At 44.3% G+C, this 18,625-nt stretch overlaps 1 protein-coding gene across 8 annotated transcripts in view; it reads left to right on the forward strand.

The window, feature by feature from the left end:
• The window catches only part of ARHGAP9 (Rho GTPase activating protein 9), a 156,434-nt gene that overhangs the window by 126,348 nt on the left and 11,461 nt on the right, over positions 1-18,625 (forward strand). For all 8 annotated transcript variants that reach the window (XM_044287084.1, XM_044287083.1, XM_044287085.1 and 5 more), the window contains 2 exons: positions 753-887; positions 5,250-5,355. In XM_044287084.1, the coding sequence (XP_044143019.1) occupies positions 753-887; positions 5,250-5,355 (241 nt within the window). The remainder of the gene's footprint in view (positions 1-752; positions 888-5,249; positions 5,356-18,625) is intronic.

Raw genomic sequence — 18,625 nt, forward strand, 5'->3', positions numbered from 1 at the left:
ACCATTAGATTCACCTCTTATACAGGTGGCTACCAGCCACTGCACTTGGCCCCCCACCAATGCAAAGAATGGGGGTCCCGTTGCCCTTTCCTGATTGAACAGCAGGCCGAACATTCACCTTCCTGCCCCATACATTCTCTGTGGACTTGCTCATGCAGCTCTCAGCTATTGCAGAAGTCCCATAGAGAATAAATGGCACGGAGGGCGCATGCTCAACCTGTCAAGCTTGTTCTTGGTGTGGGTCTTAGCGATCAGTTGGTTATCCACTTTCCCACTGATCAGTCATCACCTATCCTTTCAGTCATAGCAGATTTGTTGCAAACGTTTCTGTTACTTTAACATTTATAGGAGCGAGGCATTGAAAAATCAATGCATCTGAAATAATCCCTCTGCCATGTGTGAATATATCCTTTGTGTTCCTTTTTTACCATATGCAATATCATGGTATGTAGTTGTTTGGAACAAAAACCTGCATCTCCCCAATGATCAGGGATAATCCGATATCTGGAAAGTGAAAAACCAGTCCCTGGAAAACAGCAGAATTTTAAATATAGCTTTGGGTATTGTTTAGCTATGACCAGTACAACATAATGCAAACAATGTATAGTATTTGCAAAGTTTCTATATAGATTTAAACTGGTAATGAATAGGGCAGCGTTGCTTTACCCGGGCAAAGCATGGCAATACTAATGTCTGTTTTTTGCATTATAAGAGGGCTTTGTCATAAGAGTTTATATTTTTGGATGATGCAGAGGAGAAGTTGGATCTGAACAGCCCCGATTGGGAAGACATTCATGTCATCACCGGTGCGCTGAAGATGTTCTTCCGTGAACTTCCAGAGCCTGTCATCCCTTTCTGTTTTTTTGACGAATTTATAGCAGCTGTTCGTAAGTAGATTTTATAATATAATCCATATAACCAAAATACTGCAATAAAGTATACATTGCGTATATATGAAAACAGACTCTATAGAGTTTTGCTAGAGTCTGCATATATTCATTAAAGCATACCTTCAATTATACAAGAAAAATAATTACAGTGCAGTCATTTATAATATAGTCATCATTTATTGGTAAATGATTGCCCCAGATTTACTAATGTATCTGCACCAGAGTCCTGTCTAAAAAGTGGTGCAAATTGGTGCAATTGAGTTACCCAAGTTTTTTCCGACATGCTCAACAAATGGGTTGGCTACTTGGAAATGGGGCAGAGCTTCTCGGGAAGGGGGCAGAGCTTCTCGGGAAGGGGGCAAAACCTAAAATGCACACAATTTTAAGAATTTATCATGAATAAATGTATCATCCAGCCTGAGCCCCTGCAATAAATCTGGTGCAGGTCTAGACTGCTGTCTAAGCTTACGCCTTCTTTAAGATTAGTAAATCTGGGCCATTGTATTTTGGTATATTGCTTTTGAACCGCAACAAGGAAGTCACGCACTATTATAATTTTTCTTCTATAACTGGAGGGATGCATTGAGCATATAAAGTAACAAATATATGAGTAGGTGGTTGTATATTGAAAACCAATGTGTATGTTATATGCTGGTGTTAGGGCCAGATGTTGGACTGCTCAGCTTGTTAGAACAAAAGGGGTGTTCACCCATAGCAATCGCTGGCACAACATCTGTATTAGTCAGGTGTCAGCATTAGGCCTCATGCACAGGACCGTGGTGTGCATCCGTGGCCGTTGTGCCGTTTTCCATTTTTTTTCGCGGACCCATTGACTTTCAATGGGTCCGTGGAAAAATCGGAAAATGCACCGTTTTGCAGCCGCATCCGTGATCCGTGTTTTCTGTCCGTCCAAAAAATATAACCTGTCCTATTTTTTTGACGGACAACGGTTCACGGACCCATTCAAGTCAATGGGTCCGTGAAAAAACATGGATGCACACAAGATTGGCATTCGCGTCCGTGGTCCGTGGCCGTAGGCTACTTTTACACAGACGGATCCGCAGATCCGTCTGCATAAAAGCTTTTTTAGAGCTGAGTTTTCACTTTGTGAAAACTCAGATCCGACAGTATATTCTAACACAGAGGCTTTCCCATAGTGATGGGGACACTTCAGGTTACAATATACTAAAAGAACTGTGTACATGACTGCCCCCTGCTGCCAGGCAGCAGGGGGCAGACCCCCCCCTCCCCCTGTAGTTAACACATTGGTGGCCAGTGGGCCCCCCTCCCTCCCCTGTAGTTAACTTGTTGGTAGCCAGTGGGCCCCCCTCCCTCCCCTGTAGTTAACTCATTAGTAGCCAGTGGGCCCCCCTCCCTCCCCTGTAGTTAACTCATTGGTAGCCAGTGGGCCCCCCTCCCTCCCTCCCCTGTAGTTAACTTATTGGTAGCCAGTGGGCCCCCCCTCCCTCCCCTGTAGTTAACTCGTTGGTGGCCAGTGGGCCCCCCCTCCCTCCCCCTCCTAATTAAAATCTCCCCCCCTATCATTGGTGGCAGTGGAGAGTACCGATCGGAGTCCCAGTGTAATCGCTGGGGCTCTGATCGGTAACCATGGCAACCAGGATGCTACTGCAGTCCCGGTTGCCATGGTTATTTAGCAATTTGTAGAAGCATTATACTTACCTGCGAGCTGCGATGTCTGTGTCTGGCCGGGAGCTCCTCCTACTGGTAAGTGACAGGTCTGTGCGGCGCATTGCTTAATGATCTGTCACTTACCAGTAGGAGGAGCTCCCGGCCGGTCACAGACATCGCAGCTCGCAGGTAAGTATAATGCTTCTACAAATTGCTAAGTAACCATGGCAACCGGGACTGCAGTAGGGTCCTGGTTGCCATAGTTACTGATCGGAGCCCCAGCGATTAAACTGGGACTCCGATCGGTACTCTCCGCTGCCACCAATGATAGAGGGGAGATTTTAATTAGGAGGGGGAGGGAGGGGGGAGGGCCCACTGGCCACCAACGAGTTAACTACAGGGGAGGGAGGGGGGGCCCACTGGCCACTAATGAGTTAACTACAGGGGAGGGAGGGGGGGCCCACTGGCCACCAATGAGTTAACTACAGGGGAGGGAGGGGGGGCCGGTCGCACTGGCCACCAATGAGTTAAATACAGGGGAGGGAGGGGGGGGGCGGCCGCACTGGCCACCAATGAGTTAACTACAGGGGAGGGGGGGGGCCCACTGGCCACCAATGAGTTAACTACAGGGGAGGGAGGGGGGGCCGGCCGTACTGGCCACCAATGAGTTAACTACAGGGGGGGAGGGGGGTGCCGGTCGCACTGGCCACCAATGAGTTAAAAACGGGGTGGGGGGGGGCAGTCATGTACACAGTTCTTTAGTATATTCTAGCCTGAAGCGTCCCCATCACCATGGGAACGCCTCTGTGTTAGAATATACTGTCGTTTCTGAGTTTCACGATCAAACTCATATCCGACAGTATATTCTAACATAGAGGCGTTCCCATGGTGATGGGGACGCTTCAAGTTAAAATATACCAGAAAACTCCAATCCGATGGTATAAAAGGGACTCCTGACTTTAAATTGAAAGTCAATGGGGGACGGATCTGTTTGCAATTGCACCATATTGTGTCACCGTCAAACGGATTTGTCCCCATTGAATTGCATTGTAATTTAGGACGGATCCGTTTGGCTCAGCACGGCCAGGCGGACACCAAAACGACTTTTTTTTCATGTCAGTGGATCCTCCAAAAATCAAGGAAGACCCACGGACGAAAAAAACGGTCACGGATCGCGGACCTACGGACCCCGTTTTTGCGGACTGTGAAAAAAAACTGTCGTGTGCATGAGGCCTTAATTAATCAATTACTAGTGATGAGTGTCAGGGGCAATATTCAAAATTTGTGATATTTTGCGAATATTTGGTAGAATATTTGTCATATATTCGCGAATTCGAGAATATTTTCTTGATCGCGAAAAATCGGCAATGCATGCGAAATACAGGCGTAGGTCACTGTTGCGACATTTTTCAAGCTGCTAGAAGTTTCCTGAGACTGGAGAAAATGGTTGGCAGAACATTACAATAGCTTTATATGCAGATAGAGTGCTTCAATATATTTGCAATTTGCGAAATCGGCACTAATGATGCAAATATTTTGGTGCAATACGTGCAACTTCACATTTTAACAGGTCTGACTACTTATTAGTGATTGGCGCACTAAGTATTGTTGTGACATCACAGCACTATGTCTGTAGCATGTATGTATGGACAGCAGAACCTATCAGCTACACTATATCAGGGTCTAACCTACACTGACTATCTCCCACTAACTATCTGTATATATATATATATGAGCTAACTAACTATCTATCTAATGTAATGACACAGCAAAGCACAGAGCACAGCAATGTCACTGCTCTCTCAGAACTCTATAAAACTGCAGAAAATAGCTGCTCGGCAGGTTCTTATATAGTAAGGGGTAGGCAACTTTCCTGTTGGTTACTAGGGATGTTGCTAAGCTCAGACAAAGACATTGCAGCCTTCTCATTGGCCTACAAGCATAAAGGAAGGTTACTGATGAAAAAAAATCTAGAATATTCGTGATTACGAATATATAGCACTATATTCTAAATATTCGCAAATTCTCGATATTCGCGATTTATATTCGCGCCCAACACTATCAATTACACCTAAAGTCCTCTCTCACATGGCAGTATTTAGGTCAGTATTTTGCATCAGTGTCTGTAGGCCAAAACCATAAGTGGGTCCAAAATACAGAAGAGGAGCAAATCATTCTATTACCGGCACTTAGTCTTACTTTAATGTCATCACTGTTAGGCCTCATGCACACGACAGTATTTTTTCATGGTCCGCAAAACGGGGTTCCGTTGTTCCGTGATCCGTGTCAGTTTTTTCTTCCGTGTGTCTTCCTTGATTTTTGGAGGATCACCAGACCAGAAAAGTGAAAAAAAAAATCGAAGTCAAGTTTGCCTTGCAAATGATAGGAAAAAAATGGACACGGATCACGGACGCGGATGACAATCTTGTGTGCATCCGTGTTTTTTCACGGACCCATTGACTTGAATGGGTCCGCGAACCGTTGTCAGTGAAAAAAATAGGACAGGTCTTATTTTTTTGACGGACTGAAAACACTGATCACGGACGCGGATGACAAACGGTGCATTATCCGAGTTTTCAACGGACTCATTGAAAGTCAATGGGTCCGCAGAAAATCACGGAAAACGGAACAACGGACACGGAACACAACAACGGTCGTGTGCATGAGGCCTTACATGAGTGAGTTTGCAACTTTGCACAACATTAAATAAATGCATTTTTTTCCACACAGAAATGACTGATGTTGATGAGAAAGTGCAGATCTTGAAAGAGCTCATAAGAAATCTACCAGAACCAAACCATGACACCTTGAACTACATAGTTTGCCATCTGAACAGGTATGGATGGTTTTCTTTAAAGGAGAAAATTGCTGAGCAAAAATAAAAATGTATTTTTCTGTCCAAATCTCAGCTTGGGTGGTGTAGGTAGGGCCAGAAGATTCTGGTAAGGTGATGGTTTCACATAAAGCGGGGCTGATTTGCTAATCCTGTAGGTGGCATACACTTCGTCAGGCTGTCTAGTCACAGTGCCTCAGGCTGGATGACCAATCTGGATAGATGCTCTTGTCTAGCACTACTATTGGCTGCAGGGGCGTAGCTGAAGGCTCATGGGCCCTGGAGTTTAGCTTGGGCCCCCCTTCCCTCAATGCTTTGTGGCCAGGGAAGCACATAGCCTTCGTGCTGCCTGACGGGAAAAATTTAAACGGCACCCCCCCATGCCAAAATCTTGACCTACTGTAACCCCTTCCCTGCAGCCAGAGGTGTAATTTGATTAGCATGCACTTTCTAGAATACCAGTGTCTTCTTATGCGGCACAAAGGTCTTTTTTTTATTTTTATCAGATCATATTTATTGATGTTTTCATTAAAACAATACAAACAAATACAATACATTCCAGCATATTGTCTCAGAGCAACTTACAGAATGCAAAAGGCGTTTTAGCTACGTCCCTGATTGGTTGGTTTACATTGAGTCCGAATTTACTGCCAGAATGGTAGCGCAAAATGGTGCACCTTTGTCCACACCCTTTTCAGTGAAGCTCCCTCCCTTCCAGCTAAGCCCCGCCCCTTTTTTGGACAAGTTTGAAAAAAGTGTAGAAACTGTAGATGTGCCAGGTTGTGCCAGTTTGCACCACATTTTTTAAAAAATATTTTAGGTGCAGATACATTAGTAACTCTGGACCAATGGTTTTTTTAAACCCAGTTCAGTTATTGATGCAGTTCTTTGAGTCAAAGGCAGAAGTTGATCCAGCAGGAAGAAGTAGAAGTCCTTCCTTTATATTTCTTATTCTTCTTGACTCCACCTTGCATTAAAAACTGACACAAAAAGTGCATTCTTTAAAATAAAAAAAATGCTATATGTAAAACCATATGTATTTAGTATGTAGTAAACTGTAGTAAACTTCTCTTTCATGGTAGTTGGACTTATTTAGAATGGTTTTTTTTTTTCCTGCAGTTAGCCTGTAGATGGCAGCAGAGAGCTTGACAGCACTTCTTTAAAGGGAACCTGTCACCGGGATTTTTTGTATAGAGCTGAGGACATGGGTTGCTAGATGGCCGCTAGCACATCCGAAATACCCAGTCCCCATAGCTCTGTGTGCTTATGTGTGATACATATGCAAATTAACCTGAGATGAGCCCTGTCCCTGATTAATCTCACGTACAGGACTCATCTCAGGTTAATTTGCATATGTATAAAATATTTTTTTACACAATAAAAGCACACAGAGCTATGGGGGCTGGATATTGCGGATGTGCCAGCGGCCATCTAGCAACCCATGTCCTCAGCTCTATACACAAAATCCCGGTGACAGGTTCCCTTTAAGTAGATAGCATTTTGTGCTGTATTGTGAGACTCTCTCTGTCTAGGTCAAACTCTGCTTTTTATGACCCAATGCTATGTTGATAACTATGAATTGGAGGCAATGAACAGTAAATTGTGTGGGACGTATAGAATGGTATTTAAAGGGACGCGCACCAGGCTATTTGCAGAATTGGATTAGTTTTCCAAAGCAACTAACGGATGGTATCTCATTTTCAAACTGGAAAATGTAAGAAATAACTTAAACATTTTCTATGGGCAGTTATGACAGCCATGACTAAAGAAATGTTTTATATGGATGTAAAGAGATTCTCTACTTTTCGCCAGCTTTTTTCCCAACATGTAAATATAAAATATACATTTTTTTTATTTATTTTTTATAATTGCCTTATACTGTGGACCTTTCTATTCAGCTCAATGGTCGGAGCAAGTCCAATGCTATAGAGACCCAGACAGACTTTAAGGTTTCAAAGTGCGGTTATTTCCGGCATTTATTGTCAGTGTAAACAGGCAGCACATGTACAGGATGCACGGTTCAAAAAGAAAACATAATAAAGAAACTCCTGCTCGTCCGAGCACTAACTAAACAGTAACGTACCTGACTGTCCCAAATAAGGCTACTTTCACACTAGCGTTTTTCTTTTCTGGCACTGAGTTCCATCCTAGGGGCTCAAATCCAGAAAAGAACTGATCGGTTTTATCCTAATGCATTCTGAATACGTTCAGGATGCATCAGGATGTCTTCAGTTCAGTCTTTTTGACTGATCAGGCTTTTCAGAAAACCGTAGCATGTTGTATTTTTACCTCCGGCCAAAAATCTGGAACACTTTGACTGATCTGGAAATCTTTTTCCCATTGACTTGCATTAACGCCGTGTGCCATGTGTTCCGTCAAACCGGATCCGGCTTTTGCATGTTAAACCCAAAAAATAAAAAGTTAAAGTCCATAAATGGCGGATCCGTTTTTTCTAATGCATTTTTTCATTGTGATCAAAATCCTGATCAGGATTCAAATGCAATCCGTTTTCACATGTTTTTCCGGATCCGGCGGGCAGTTCCGATGATGGAATTGAACGCTGGATTCAAACAACGCTAGTGTGAAAATAGCCTAACACAGAGTAACAGCATCCTGTACCTTCTGCTCACACAGAGCAACTACCCTGTTTGGCTCTCCCCCACATAATGCAGCCTGGGTCTTTAAGTAGGCCTCAGCTCAGCTGCATTAATCAAGTGGCTGCAGAGTAAATTGTTCCAGGGCTAGGAACGGAGCCCCTCAACATGTTTAGGTGAGAAACCTAGGCGGAATATATACGCCATTTAACACTTTACCTGCTGCCACCTTACATACCCTCCCCCTCTGCTCAGACCTGTCGGGAAGAGCACCATGTGCCCCTAGACAGTGGACCAGTGACAACGTGTCCGCATTGCCTTGCTCCGAGCCTGAATGATGCTCAACAAAAAAAATGTCTTGCAATTGCAAAAACCCTTGAGTCACTCTCGCATTCTTCCCTTACATTTTAATGGAGAATGATCAGTGATCAGCCTAAATTGTCTCCCCAGCAGATTGTACCTAAAGGACTCAATGCTAAGGGCTAAGCATTTCATTTCTATTATTGCATAATTCTTTTCTGCAGAGGATAATTATCTGCTAAGGTACATGATGGGATGTTCCTCACCATTAACCAACTGAGAAAGGATGGTTCCTAACCCAACATCTGAGTCATCTGCTTGAACCAAAACATTTTTTCTGGAGTTGGGAGCAATCAACACTGGCCTTTTACACAAGACCTCTTTCAACCTTTAAATTGCTTGCTCTGTCGTCTCACTCCATTTTACCATGGTGGATTTGGACCCTTTGGTAACATCAGTGGGAGGAGCTGCTAATGTGGCAACATTTGGTACAAACCTTCTATAATATCCAGCTATCCCTAAGATTCTACTACCTCCCCAAAATACATAAATCCCTGATAGATCCCCCCGGTAGACCTATAATCTCAGGCATAGACTCACTAACCTCTAATCTATCTGAATACATTGACGGCATTCTCCAAAGATATGTGATTACCCTACCATCTCACCTGAAAGACTCAGCACACCTCATCCGGAGCCTTGATGAGGTCACGTGGCATGATGACTTCATCTGGACCACGCTAGATTTAACATCACTATATAGCAATATCATACACTCATTTGGCCTGAAAGCCACAAAAACATTTTTAGACACCGACACCGTCATGTCACCCATACAAAAAGATTTTATTCTCAGATCCATGGAATTCATCCTATGCCACAATTATTTCACCTACATCCAAACCAAAGGAACAGCAATGGGCACTAAATTTGCGCCTTCATATGCAAACCTGTTCATGGGTGCTTTCGAGGACCAACATGGCCTACTAAAACATCCCAACATAAAATTTTACAAAATATATATTGATGACATCATCTTTATTTGGCAGGGAAACAATGAGGACCTTAGAACATTTACAGATACTCTCAATAAGAATGATTGAAATATAAATTTAACACTAGAATCCTACCCAATAAATGCATTTTTCCTAGACCTCCATCTCAACAGCAAAGACAACATTATCTCCACCAGCACACACTTTAAAAATGTAGACACCAATAGCTTTTTAGATTTCAACAGTTGCCACTACCATAAATAGAAAACTAACATACCCTTCAGTTAGATGAAACGAATAAGACACAACTGCACAAATACTGACACCATGAAAACACAAATAGAGACCCTGAGCCAAAGATTCATAGAAAAAGGATATCCCCCGCAGCTCATCAAGAATTCGAAAAAGAAAATCTCACAAATAGACCAGAAACAGAGTCTCCAACCTAGATCAAAAGACACAAAACTGAAAGAAACCCCCTTTAGACTGGGCCTATTAACAAGATATAATCAGAACCACCAAACAATCAGACAAATTCTAACCAAACACTGGTCTGTACTATTAAAAACCCTATACTAGGCAAAGAAATACCAAAAATGCCAATACTTACTTTTCGGAGAGCGAAAACCCCCAAAAATATTTTGGCCCCATTGTGCCCAAAAAAACAAGCCCCTAAAAAAACTGAACATATAGACAAAAAACTACCAGAATTCAAGGTATCCTTCAAATGTAGCGCAAAAAAATGCAAATGTTGCCGAATGATAAAAACTGCAGAAAGAGAAATCGATATTCCACACCCCATAGCAATAATATTATTTATCTGCTCCAATGTCCTTGTAACCTTTACTATGTAAGCCGCACCACCCAAACCCTGAGAGAGCGGATGAACGAACACAGATCAAATATAAAAAGAAAATTCTAACACATAGTGTATGACGCCATTTTTCATTGCTACATGAGGGCAATCCTCTAGACCTGAAAGTGATCCCATTGGAACAATCCCCCTCCTTCCAACAACTTTGTCGGAAGGAAATGTTCTAGATTTATCAGCTCAACACCCTCACCCCGTTTGGTCTAAATGAAACATTAGAACACGCCAACTACTAACCACCTACACAGCAGTCACAATAAAAATCCAGATCTCAATAAGAAGCCACCACTGCAATCATTCCCTCCCCCCCATACAAATCCCTTAGATATAAATATTACATACAATATCTTATGAAAGTCTATTTATATGTATTCGCATACGAACTAATACTATATTTATTTATCTATGCACCCAATCATATATATAATTTTCGATCCATGCACCAACCCAGAAACACAGTACACGAAACAACAAGGTTATGATGTCAAATACTATGTAGTTACCACAACTATCGGACACTACAGGAGGTCCCAATCCCACCATACATCCCTCCACAATATCTCTACAAGAAGTCCATACCCTATGCCAAAGTGATATATATATATATATATATATATATATATATACACAGTACAGACCAAAAGTTTGGACACACCTTCTCATTCAAAGAGTTTTCTTTATTTTCATGACTATGAAAATTGTAGATTCACACTGAAGGCATCAAAACTATGAATTAACACGTGTGAAATTATATACATAACAATAAAGTGTGAAACAACTGAAAATATGTCATATTCTAGGTTCTTCAAAGTAGCCACCTTTTGCTTTGATTACTGCTTTGCACACTCTTGGCATTCTCTTGATGAGCTTCAAGAGGCAGTCACCTGAAATGGTCTTCCAACAGTCTTGAAGGAGTTCCCAGAGATGCTTAGCACTTGTTGGCCCTTTTGCCTTCACTCTGCGGTCCAGCTCACCCCAATCCAGCTCACCCCAAACCATCTTGATTGGGTTCAGGTCCGGTGACTGTAGAGGCCAGGTCATCTGGCGCAGCACCCCATCACTCTCCTTCATGGTCAAATAGCCCTTACACAGCCTGGAGGTGTGTTTGGGGTCATTGTCCTGTTGAAAAATAAATGATGGTCCAACTAAACGCAAACTGGATGGAATAGCATGCCGCTGCTAGATGCTGTGGTAGCCATGCTGGTTCAGTATGCCTTCAATTTTGAATAAATCCCCAACAGTGTCACCAGCAAAGCACCCCCACACCATCACACCTCCTCCTCCATGCTTCACGGTAGGAACCAGGCATGTAGAGTCCATCCGTTCACCTTTTCTGCGTCGCACAAAGACACTGTGGTTGGAACCAAAGATCTCAAATTTGGACTCATCAGACCAAAGCACAGATTTCACTGGTCTAATGTCCATTCCTTGTGTTCTTTAGCCCAAACAAGTCTCTTCTGCTTGTTGCCTGTCCTTAGCAGTGGTTTTCTAGCAGATATTCTACCATGAAGGCCTGATTCACACAGTCTCCTCTAACAGTTGTTCTAGAGATGTGTCTGCTGCTAGAACTCTGTGTGGCATTGACCTGGTCTCTAATCTGAGCTGCTGTTAACCTGCGATTTCTGAGGCTAGTGACTCGGATGAACTTATCCTCCGCAGCAGAGGTGACTCTTGGTCTTCCTTTCCTGGGGCGGTCCGCATGTGAGCCAGTTTCTTTGTAGCGCTTGATGGTTTTTGTGACTGCACTTAGGGACACTTTCAAAGTTTTCCCAATTTTTTGGACTGACTGACCTTCATTTCTTAAAGTAATGATCGCCACTAGTTTTTCTTTACTTATCTGCTTTTTTCTTGCCATAATACAAATTCTAACAGTCTATTCAGTAGGACTATCAGCTGTGTATCCACCTGACTTCTCCACAACGCAACTGATGGTCCCAACCCTATTTATAAGGCAAGAAATCCCACTTATTAAACAGGGCACACCTGTGAAGTGAAAACCATTTCAGGTGACTACCTCTTGAAGCTCATCAAGAGAATGCCAAGAGTGTGCAAAGCAGTAATCAAAGCAAAGGGTGGCTACTTTGAAGAACCTAGAATATGACATATTCTCAGTTGTTTCACACTTTTTTTGTTATGTATATAATTCCACATGTGTAATTCATAGTTTTGATGCCTTCAGTGTGAATCTACAGTTTTCATAGTCATGAAAATAAAGAAAACTCTTTGAATGAGAAGGTGTGTCCAAACTTTTGGTCTGTACTGTATATATATCCATTGTATATCCCTATACCCATCCCTATCACAACATGTCTCCAATTATAGCCTTATGGCCAACAGCCGCATGTTCACACATTTAAAAAAAAACATACATCCAAAGGTACCCAAAGTATTAAAGATATGAACAACAGAAAAGCGAATAGTGATACAAATGAGATCAATAGATCCAGTCTCACATCATTAATATTATTTCATGTATTTTATCTTTTTTATCCACTGACTCTATACATTCCAACCCCTATCATTACTTTTTATTTTTACTTTCTATTCTTTATTTTTATTTTTTTATATATTTTTATATATTTTATTATATATATTTTTTTGTATTCCTTATTTCGTACAAAACAATGAACAGACATTACTATGACTTTTTTTTTATCAATGCACCACAATCCTTAGTTTTATTCCTCATACAAAACAATGAACAGACATTATTATGACTTTTTTTAATCAAAAAGACTATCATAAAGACTCTTTTACATGGCCTATCAATGCCTCCAAATTACCATGACCCTAATTAACATAGAAGAGTCGAAGACAGAATTTGCGTTCCAGCTTGGAACGCAGCGCCATGAAAGTCTACTTCCGGACCTGCGCACAGGCCGCTGAGCCACTCCAGAGACGAACACCGCATGATGCTGCGATGCATTCCAGCCTGACACGCATCAGCTTCCAGTCATGCGCAACACCGAGGCCGGGCACTTCTGCTTCCGGCCAGCCGAGGAATGCGGCAAACGATCTGCCCACAGAGGGTTTTGGTGGTCTTTTTCCATTTTTTGGGCGGTCCTTCTGTGTGTTTGGCGCCCTTTTGTTAAATTGGCGCCCTTTTTGACAATAACCAAATGGCACAAATACCCTGCCATCACATTCATGAAACTATTGCTCCTGATGAAGAGACTTGCCTGTCCCGAAATGCGTTGAGCTGGATATATACCCTAATAAAGACAAGTGAACAGAAGCACCCATGTGATTGGCTGCCTTCATCTTGTAAGATTCTACAGTCGTGGCCAAAAGTTTTGAGAATTACATAAATATTGGAAATTGGAAAAGTTGCTGCTTAAGTTTTTATAATAGCAATTTGCATATACTCCAGAATGTTATGAGATCAGATGAATTGCATAGTCCTTCTTTGCCATGAAATGAAAAAAACTTTCCACTGCATTTCATTGCTGTCATTAAAGGACCTGCTGAGATCATTTCAGTAAACGTCTTGTTAACTCAGGTGAGAATGTTGGCGAGCACAAGGCTGGAGATCATTATGTCAGGCTGATTGGGTTAAAATGGCAGACTTGACCTGTTAAAAGGAGGGTGATGCTTGAAATCATTGTTCTTCCATTGTTAACCATGGTGACCTGCAAAGAAACACGTGCAGCCATCATTGCATTGCATAAAAATGGCTTCACAGGCAAGGATATTGTGGCTACAAAGATTGCACCTCAATCAACAATTTATAGGATCATCAAGAACTTCAAGGAAAGAGGTTCAATTCTTGTTAAGAAGGCTTCAGGGCATCCAAGTAAGTCCAGCAAGCGCCAGAATCGTCTCCTAAAGAGGATTCAGCTGCGGGATCGCAGTGCCACCAGTGCAGAGCTTGCTCAGGAATGGCAGCAGGCAGGTGTGAGAGCATCTGCACGCACAGTGAGGCGAAGACTTTTGGAAGATGGCCTGGTGTCAAGAAGGGCAGCAAAGAAGCCACTTCTCTCCAAAGAAACATCAGGGACAGATTGATCTTCTGCAGAAAATACGGTGAATGGACTGCTGAGGACTGGGGCAAAGTCATATTCTCCGATGAAGCCTCTTTCCGATTGTTTGGGGCATCAGGAAAAAGGCTTGTCCGGAGAAGAAATGGTGAGCGCTACCATCAGTCCTGTGTCATGCCAACAGTAAAGCATCCTGAGAACATTCATGTGTGGGGTTGCTTCTCATCCAAGGGAGTGGGCTCACTCACAATTTTGCCCAAAAACACAGCCATGAATAAAGAATGGTACCAAAACACCCTCCAACAGCAACTTCTTCCAACAATCCAACAACAGTTTGGTGAAGAACAATGCATTTTCCAGCGCGATGGAGCACCGTGCCATAAGGCAAAAGTAATAACTAAGTGGCTCGGGGACCAAAACGTTGACATTTTGGGTCCATGGCCTGGAAACTCCCCAGATCTTAATCCCATTGAGAACTTGTGGTCAATCCTCAAGAGGCGGGTGGACAAACAAAAACCCACTATTTCTGACAAACTCCAAGAAGTGATTATGAAAGAATGGGTTGCTATCAGTCAGGAATTGGCCCAGAAGTTGATTGAGAGCATGCCCAGTCGAATTGCAGAGGTCCTGAAAAAGAAGGGCCAACACTGCAAATACTGACTCTTTGCATAAATGTCATGTAATTGTCGATAAAAGCCTTTGAAACGTATGAAGTGTGTGTAATTATATTTCACTACATCACAGAAACAACAGAATCAAAGATCTAAAAGCAGTTTAGCAGCAAACTTTGTGAAAACCAATATTTGTGTCATTCTCAAAACTTTTGGCCACGACTGTACTTGTATCCTTTTAAAACGGATTTTACTTATTTGTTTGAACTTATTCGCCTTATTCATATACTACACATTGACGTGTATGACGCTACAGGCAACGGTCTCCTAGGCACTTGAGACCCAGTGTAGTGTGATTATGTTCATTCTTTTCTACATTTTGTCTGTATTTTTTTTCTGTATTTCCAAGAAACGTACACCACACTAAAACACCTTCTCACTGACCAACCATTATTAGCGCTCAATACGGGTTTACAGAAATAGGCGGAATTGAGGGTGGGAACAGCCAGAGAAGTCCACAGAGTGGCCCTATGACATAGTGGTGAGGTGGAAGCAGCATGAGGAGACAACAGAGTGGCCCAATGACAGAGTCTGGAGGTGGCAGCAGCATTAGGAGGAGGCCACATGGTGGCACAATGACAGTGTGGAGGTGGCAGCAGCATCAGGAGGCCACAGAGTGGCACAATGACAAAGTGTGGAGGTGGCGGCAGCAGCAGCATCAGGAGGCTAGAGAGTGGCACAATGACAAAGTGTGGAGGTGGCAGCAGCAGCAGCATCAGGAGGAGGCCACAGGGTGGCACAATGACAGTGTGGAGGTGGCAGCAGCATCAGGAGACCACAGAATGGCAAGGTGACATAGTGTGGAGGTGGCAGGAGCATCAGAAGATCACAGAGTGGCAAGGTCACATAATGTGGAGGTAGCAGCAGCATCAAGAGACCACAGACTGGCAAGGTGACATAGTGTGGAGTTGGCAGCAGCATCAGGAAACCACAGAGTGGCAAGGTGACATAATGTGGAAGTGGCAGCAGAATCAGGAGACCACAGAGTGACCTGGTGACAGAGTGGGGAGTTGGATGACAATACCAGTACCAGCTGAAGATAGTGGGTGAAAGAAGGAGCACTTGGCATCAGATGTGTGGCATCAGGCGTGTCTCAGCATCAGAATAGTAGCTGAGGCAGGTAGCCAAAATAAACCGGTCTCTTTTGTAAAAGTGTTAGTGTGGCACCATGGATGATCTAGTCTGATGCATCAGGCATTGGTGGGTGGAAATCCTGGCTGATCCAGGCTTGATTCATCTTGACAAAGGTCAGTCTCTACACATTTTTGATGGACAGGCGAGTTCTTCTTGGGGTAACTATTACCTCTGCCGCACTAAACACCCGCTCTGATGCCACACTACTGGCCGGGCAGGACAGCTTTTCCAGGGCAAACTCCGCCAGTTGCGGCCACAAATCCACTTTGGCTTCCCAGTAGCCCAGCGGATCTTCATTGTGGGGTGGCAGGGTGTTGTCTAAGTACTGCTCCAGGTCTAGCTGCTGCTGGTGAGTAGTTTCTTCACTAGGCAGGTGAAGAAAGCTGCTCATCAGTGACTCTAGACTGAAGTTGCTGCTGATGGAGCTAGAACTGCTCCTACCCCCCTACCCTGCCACAGCAGCCATGGGAGAGGAATGTGAATGCAGATGGCCCCCCGGTCAGACTTGCGAAAGGATGGACGATGGCGCAGATAGGCAGCGGCCAATTGACTACATAGGATGTCTCTATAGTAGTTCAGTTTGTCCTCCCTCTCAGCGGGTGTAAAAAAAGGCCCCCATTTTGGACCGGTAGCGAGGGTCCAACAAGGTGCAGAGCCAGAAGTCCTCCTCCTATTCAGCCACCACAGGGCTCATGTGGCCGTGAGATCTAGGCACCACGTCTCCAGTCCCCTGACCAGCCAAATTTACCAGCATCTGTTCCAGGACATAAGCAGTGGAATGACGTTGTTCATCCCGTAGTTCTGGCGACTGACAAATAACGTAGCCTCCTCAAAGGGCCTGAGCAAATGGCAGGTGTCACACATGAGCTGCCACTGGCTAACTTTGAAGTTACACAGACAGGGGAGCACTCCTGTCCGCTTGGATCATCAAGAAATCGTTTATGGCCTTTCTCTGTTCTTATAGTCTGTCCAACATATGGAGGGTGGAATTCCAACGTGGAAACGTCGCATATCAGCCTATGTTGGGGGATGCCATTCTGCCGCAGCAGTTTAAGTGCTTTGCTTTATACGAGTGGCTGAAGTGCATGCAAAGTTTCCTGGCCATTTTTAGGATGTCTTGCAGATGGGTGGAAGACTTAAGGAAGCGCTTGACAACCAGATTGAACATGTGTGCATGCAGGGCGCATGGCTCAGCCCTCCCTGACGCAGTGCCGACACCATGTTTTTCCCGTTGTCGGTCACCATGGTTCCGATTTTGAGTTGTCGTGGAGAAAACCAGAATTCGATTTCTTGAAGAAGGACACAGAGCAGTTCCTCTCCTGTGTGACTCCGTTCGCCCAGGCAAACGAGGTGCAGAACAGCATGACACCACCGTGCCCTGCACATGTGGTATGCTGGAAGGGCACTGTGAATTGTCCCTGCAGTAGAGGCTGAGGACATGGTGGAGGATGAGGAGGCAGAGGCGGACATTGTCGCAGGACAAACAGCGTGAGAATGTGGAGGCGGAAGCAGCGTGACCTGGCCAAGTTGCTGGTGTGGCTGTGCAGGAATCACATTTACCCAGTGGGCCGTAAAGGATTGTATTGTCCCTGACCGTAGTTACAGCTCCACACGTCGGCGCTGCCATGCACTTTGACAGACACTGACAGGCTCAAGGACTGTTCTACATACGTGTGCAGGGCTGGTACTGCCTTTTTGGCAAAGAAATGATGGCTTGGGACTCTCCAACTCGGCTCGGCACAAGCCATCAGTTCTCTGAAAGGTGCAGAGTCCACCACTTGGAAAGGGAGGGACTCCAGCACCAGCAACTTGGCCAGGAGCGCACACATCCTGTTGTCTCTTGGCAGTCGCTTCGGTGATCGATTGTTGACAGAATGACTGACGTGTAGGATGTCATGAATACAGGGGAGAGGAGGGACACAGAACTAGGCCTCAAGGCTAGGGAGAGGGAAAAGGTCACCTCCTAGAAAGCCCCTAAACCTGGCCCTGAATTTTGTCAGTATGTATAGACCCTGAAGGTGGGAAAATACATACGCCAGGACCTATACCCTAGGAGCCCTGAAATGCCCTAGGTAGTGGCGGGGAATGAGACTACTGGTTCCTTCCCAGGTGAATGAACCAGCTCTCCCTGAGGACTAGTAACAACAAGCACCGCGGAACAACCAAATACAAAGAGCCGTACAACTTATCTTATAGAAAATGGATGAGCAGGAACATAGGTAAGGTCCACACACCAACTCTTCCAAATCCAGAGTATATCAACCGCATGGTATGAAGCACGAGACCAAACTAAGTAGGGAATGCAGTACTGACCACAGGCTTCACCTGACAAGAGGTGTGTTCAGTACCAAACCACAACACTGAGAATCAAGAGATTGTCGGTTAACCTCATGTGCAGTCAGTCTCTCTGATCTTCTAACCTCTGTCACAGAAGGTACCGTGACAGAGGGGGAGCAGGATCAGGAGCATCAGGACCAGCAGATGATGGGAAGGACAGACAGCTCTCTTCGACTGAGGTGCTGGAGCCTTGACTGCCTGAAATCGGGTGCGTGCCATTGGGTGATGCAGCTGTTGCTGCGGAAGTCTGGACCACCACATCGGAGCCATAGTTCATGGAACTTTATGGTGACACTGCATATGTTGGCGCAGGGGCGTGGTGTCAACATTGGCAACATGGCCACGCTTCACCTTTTGCCCACAGATTCTACAAATGGCCATGTTCACCTCCTCC

This window comes from Bufo gargarizans, chromosome 3 (genome assembly GCF_014858855.1).
Source record: "Bufo gargarizans isolate SCDJY-AF-19 chromosome 3, ASM1485885v1, whole genome shotgun sequence".
NCBI lineage: Eukaryota > Metazoa > Chordata > Amphibia > Anura > Bufonidae > Bufo > Bufo gargarizans.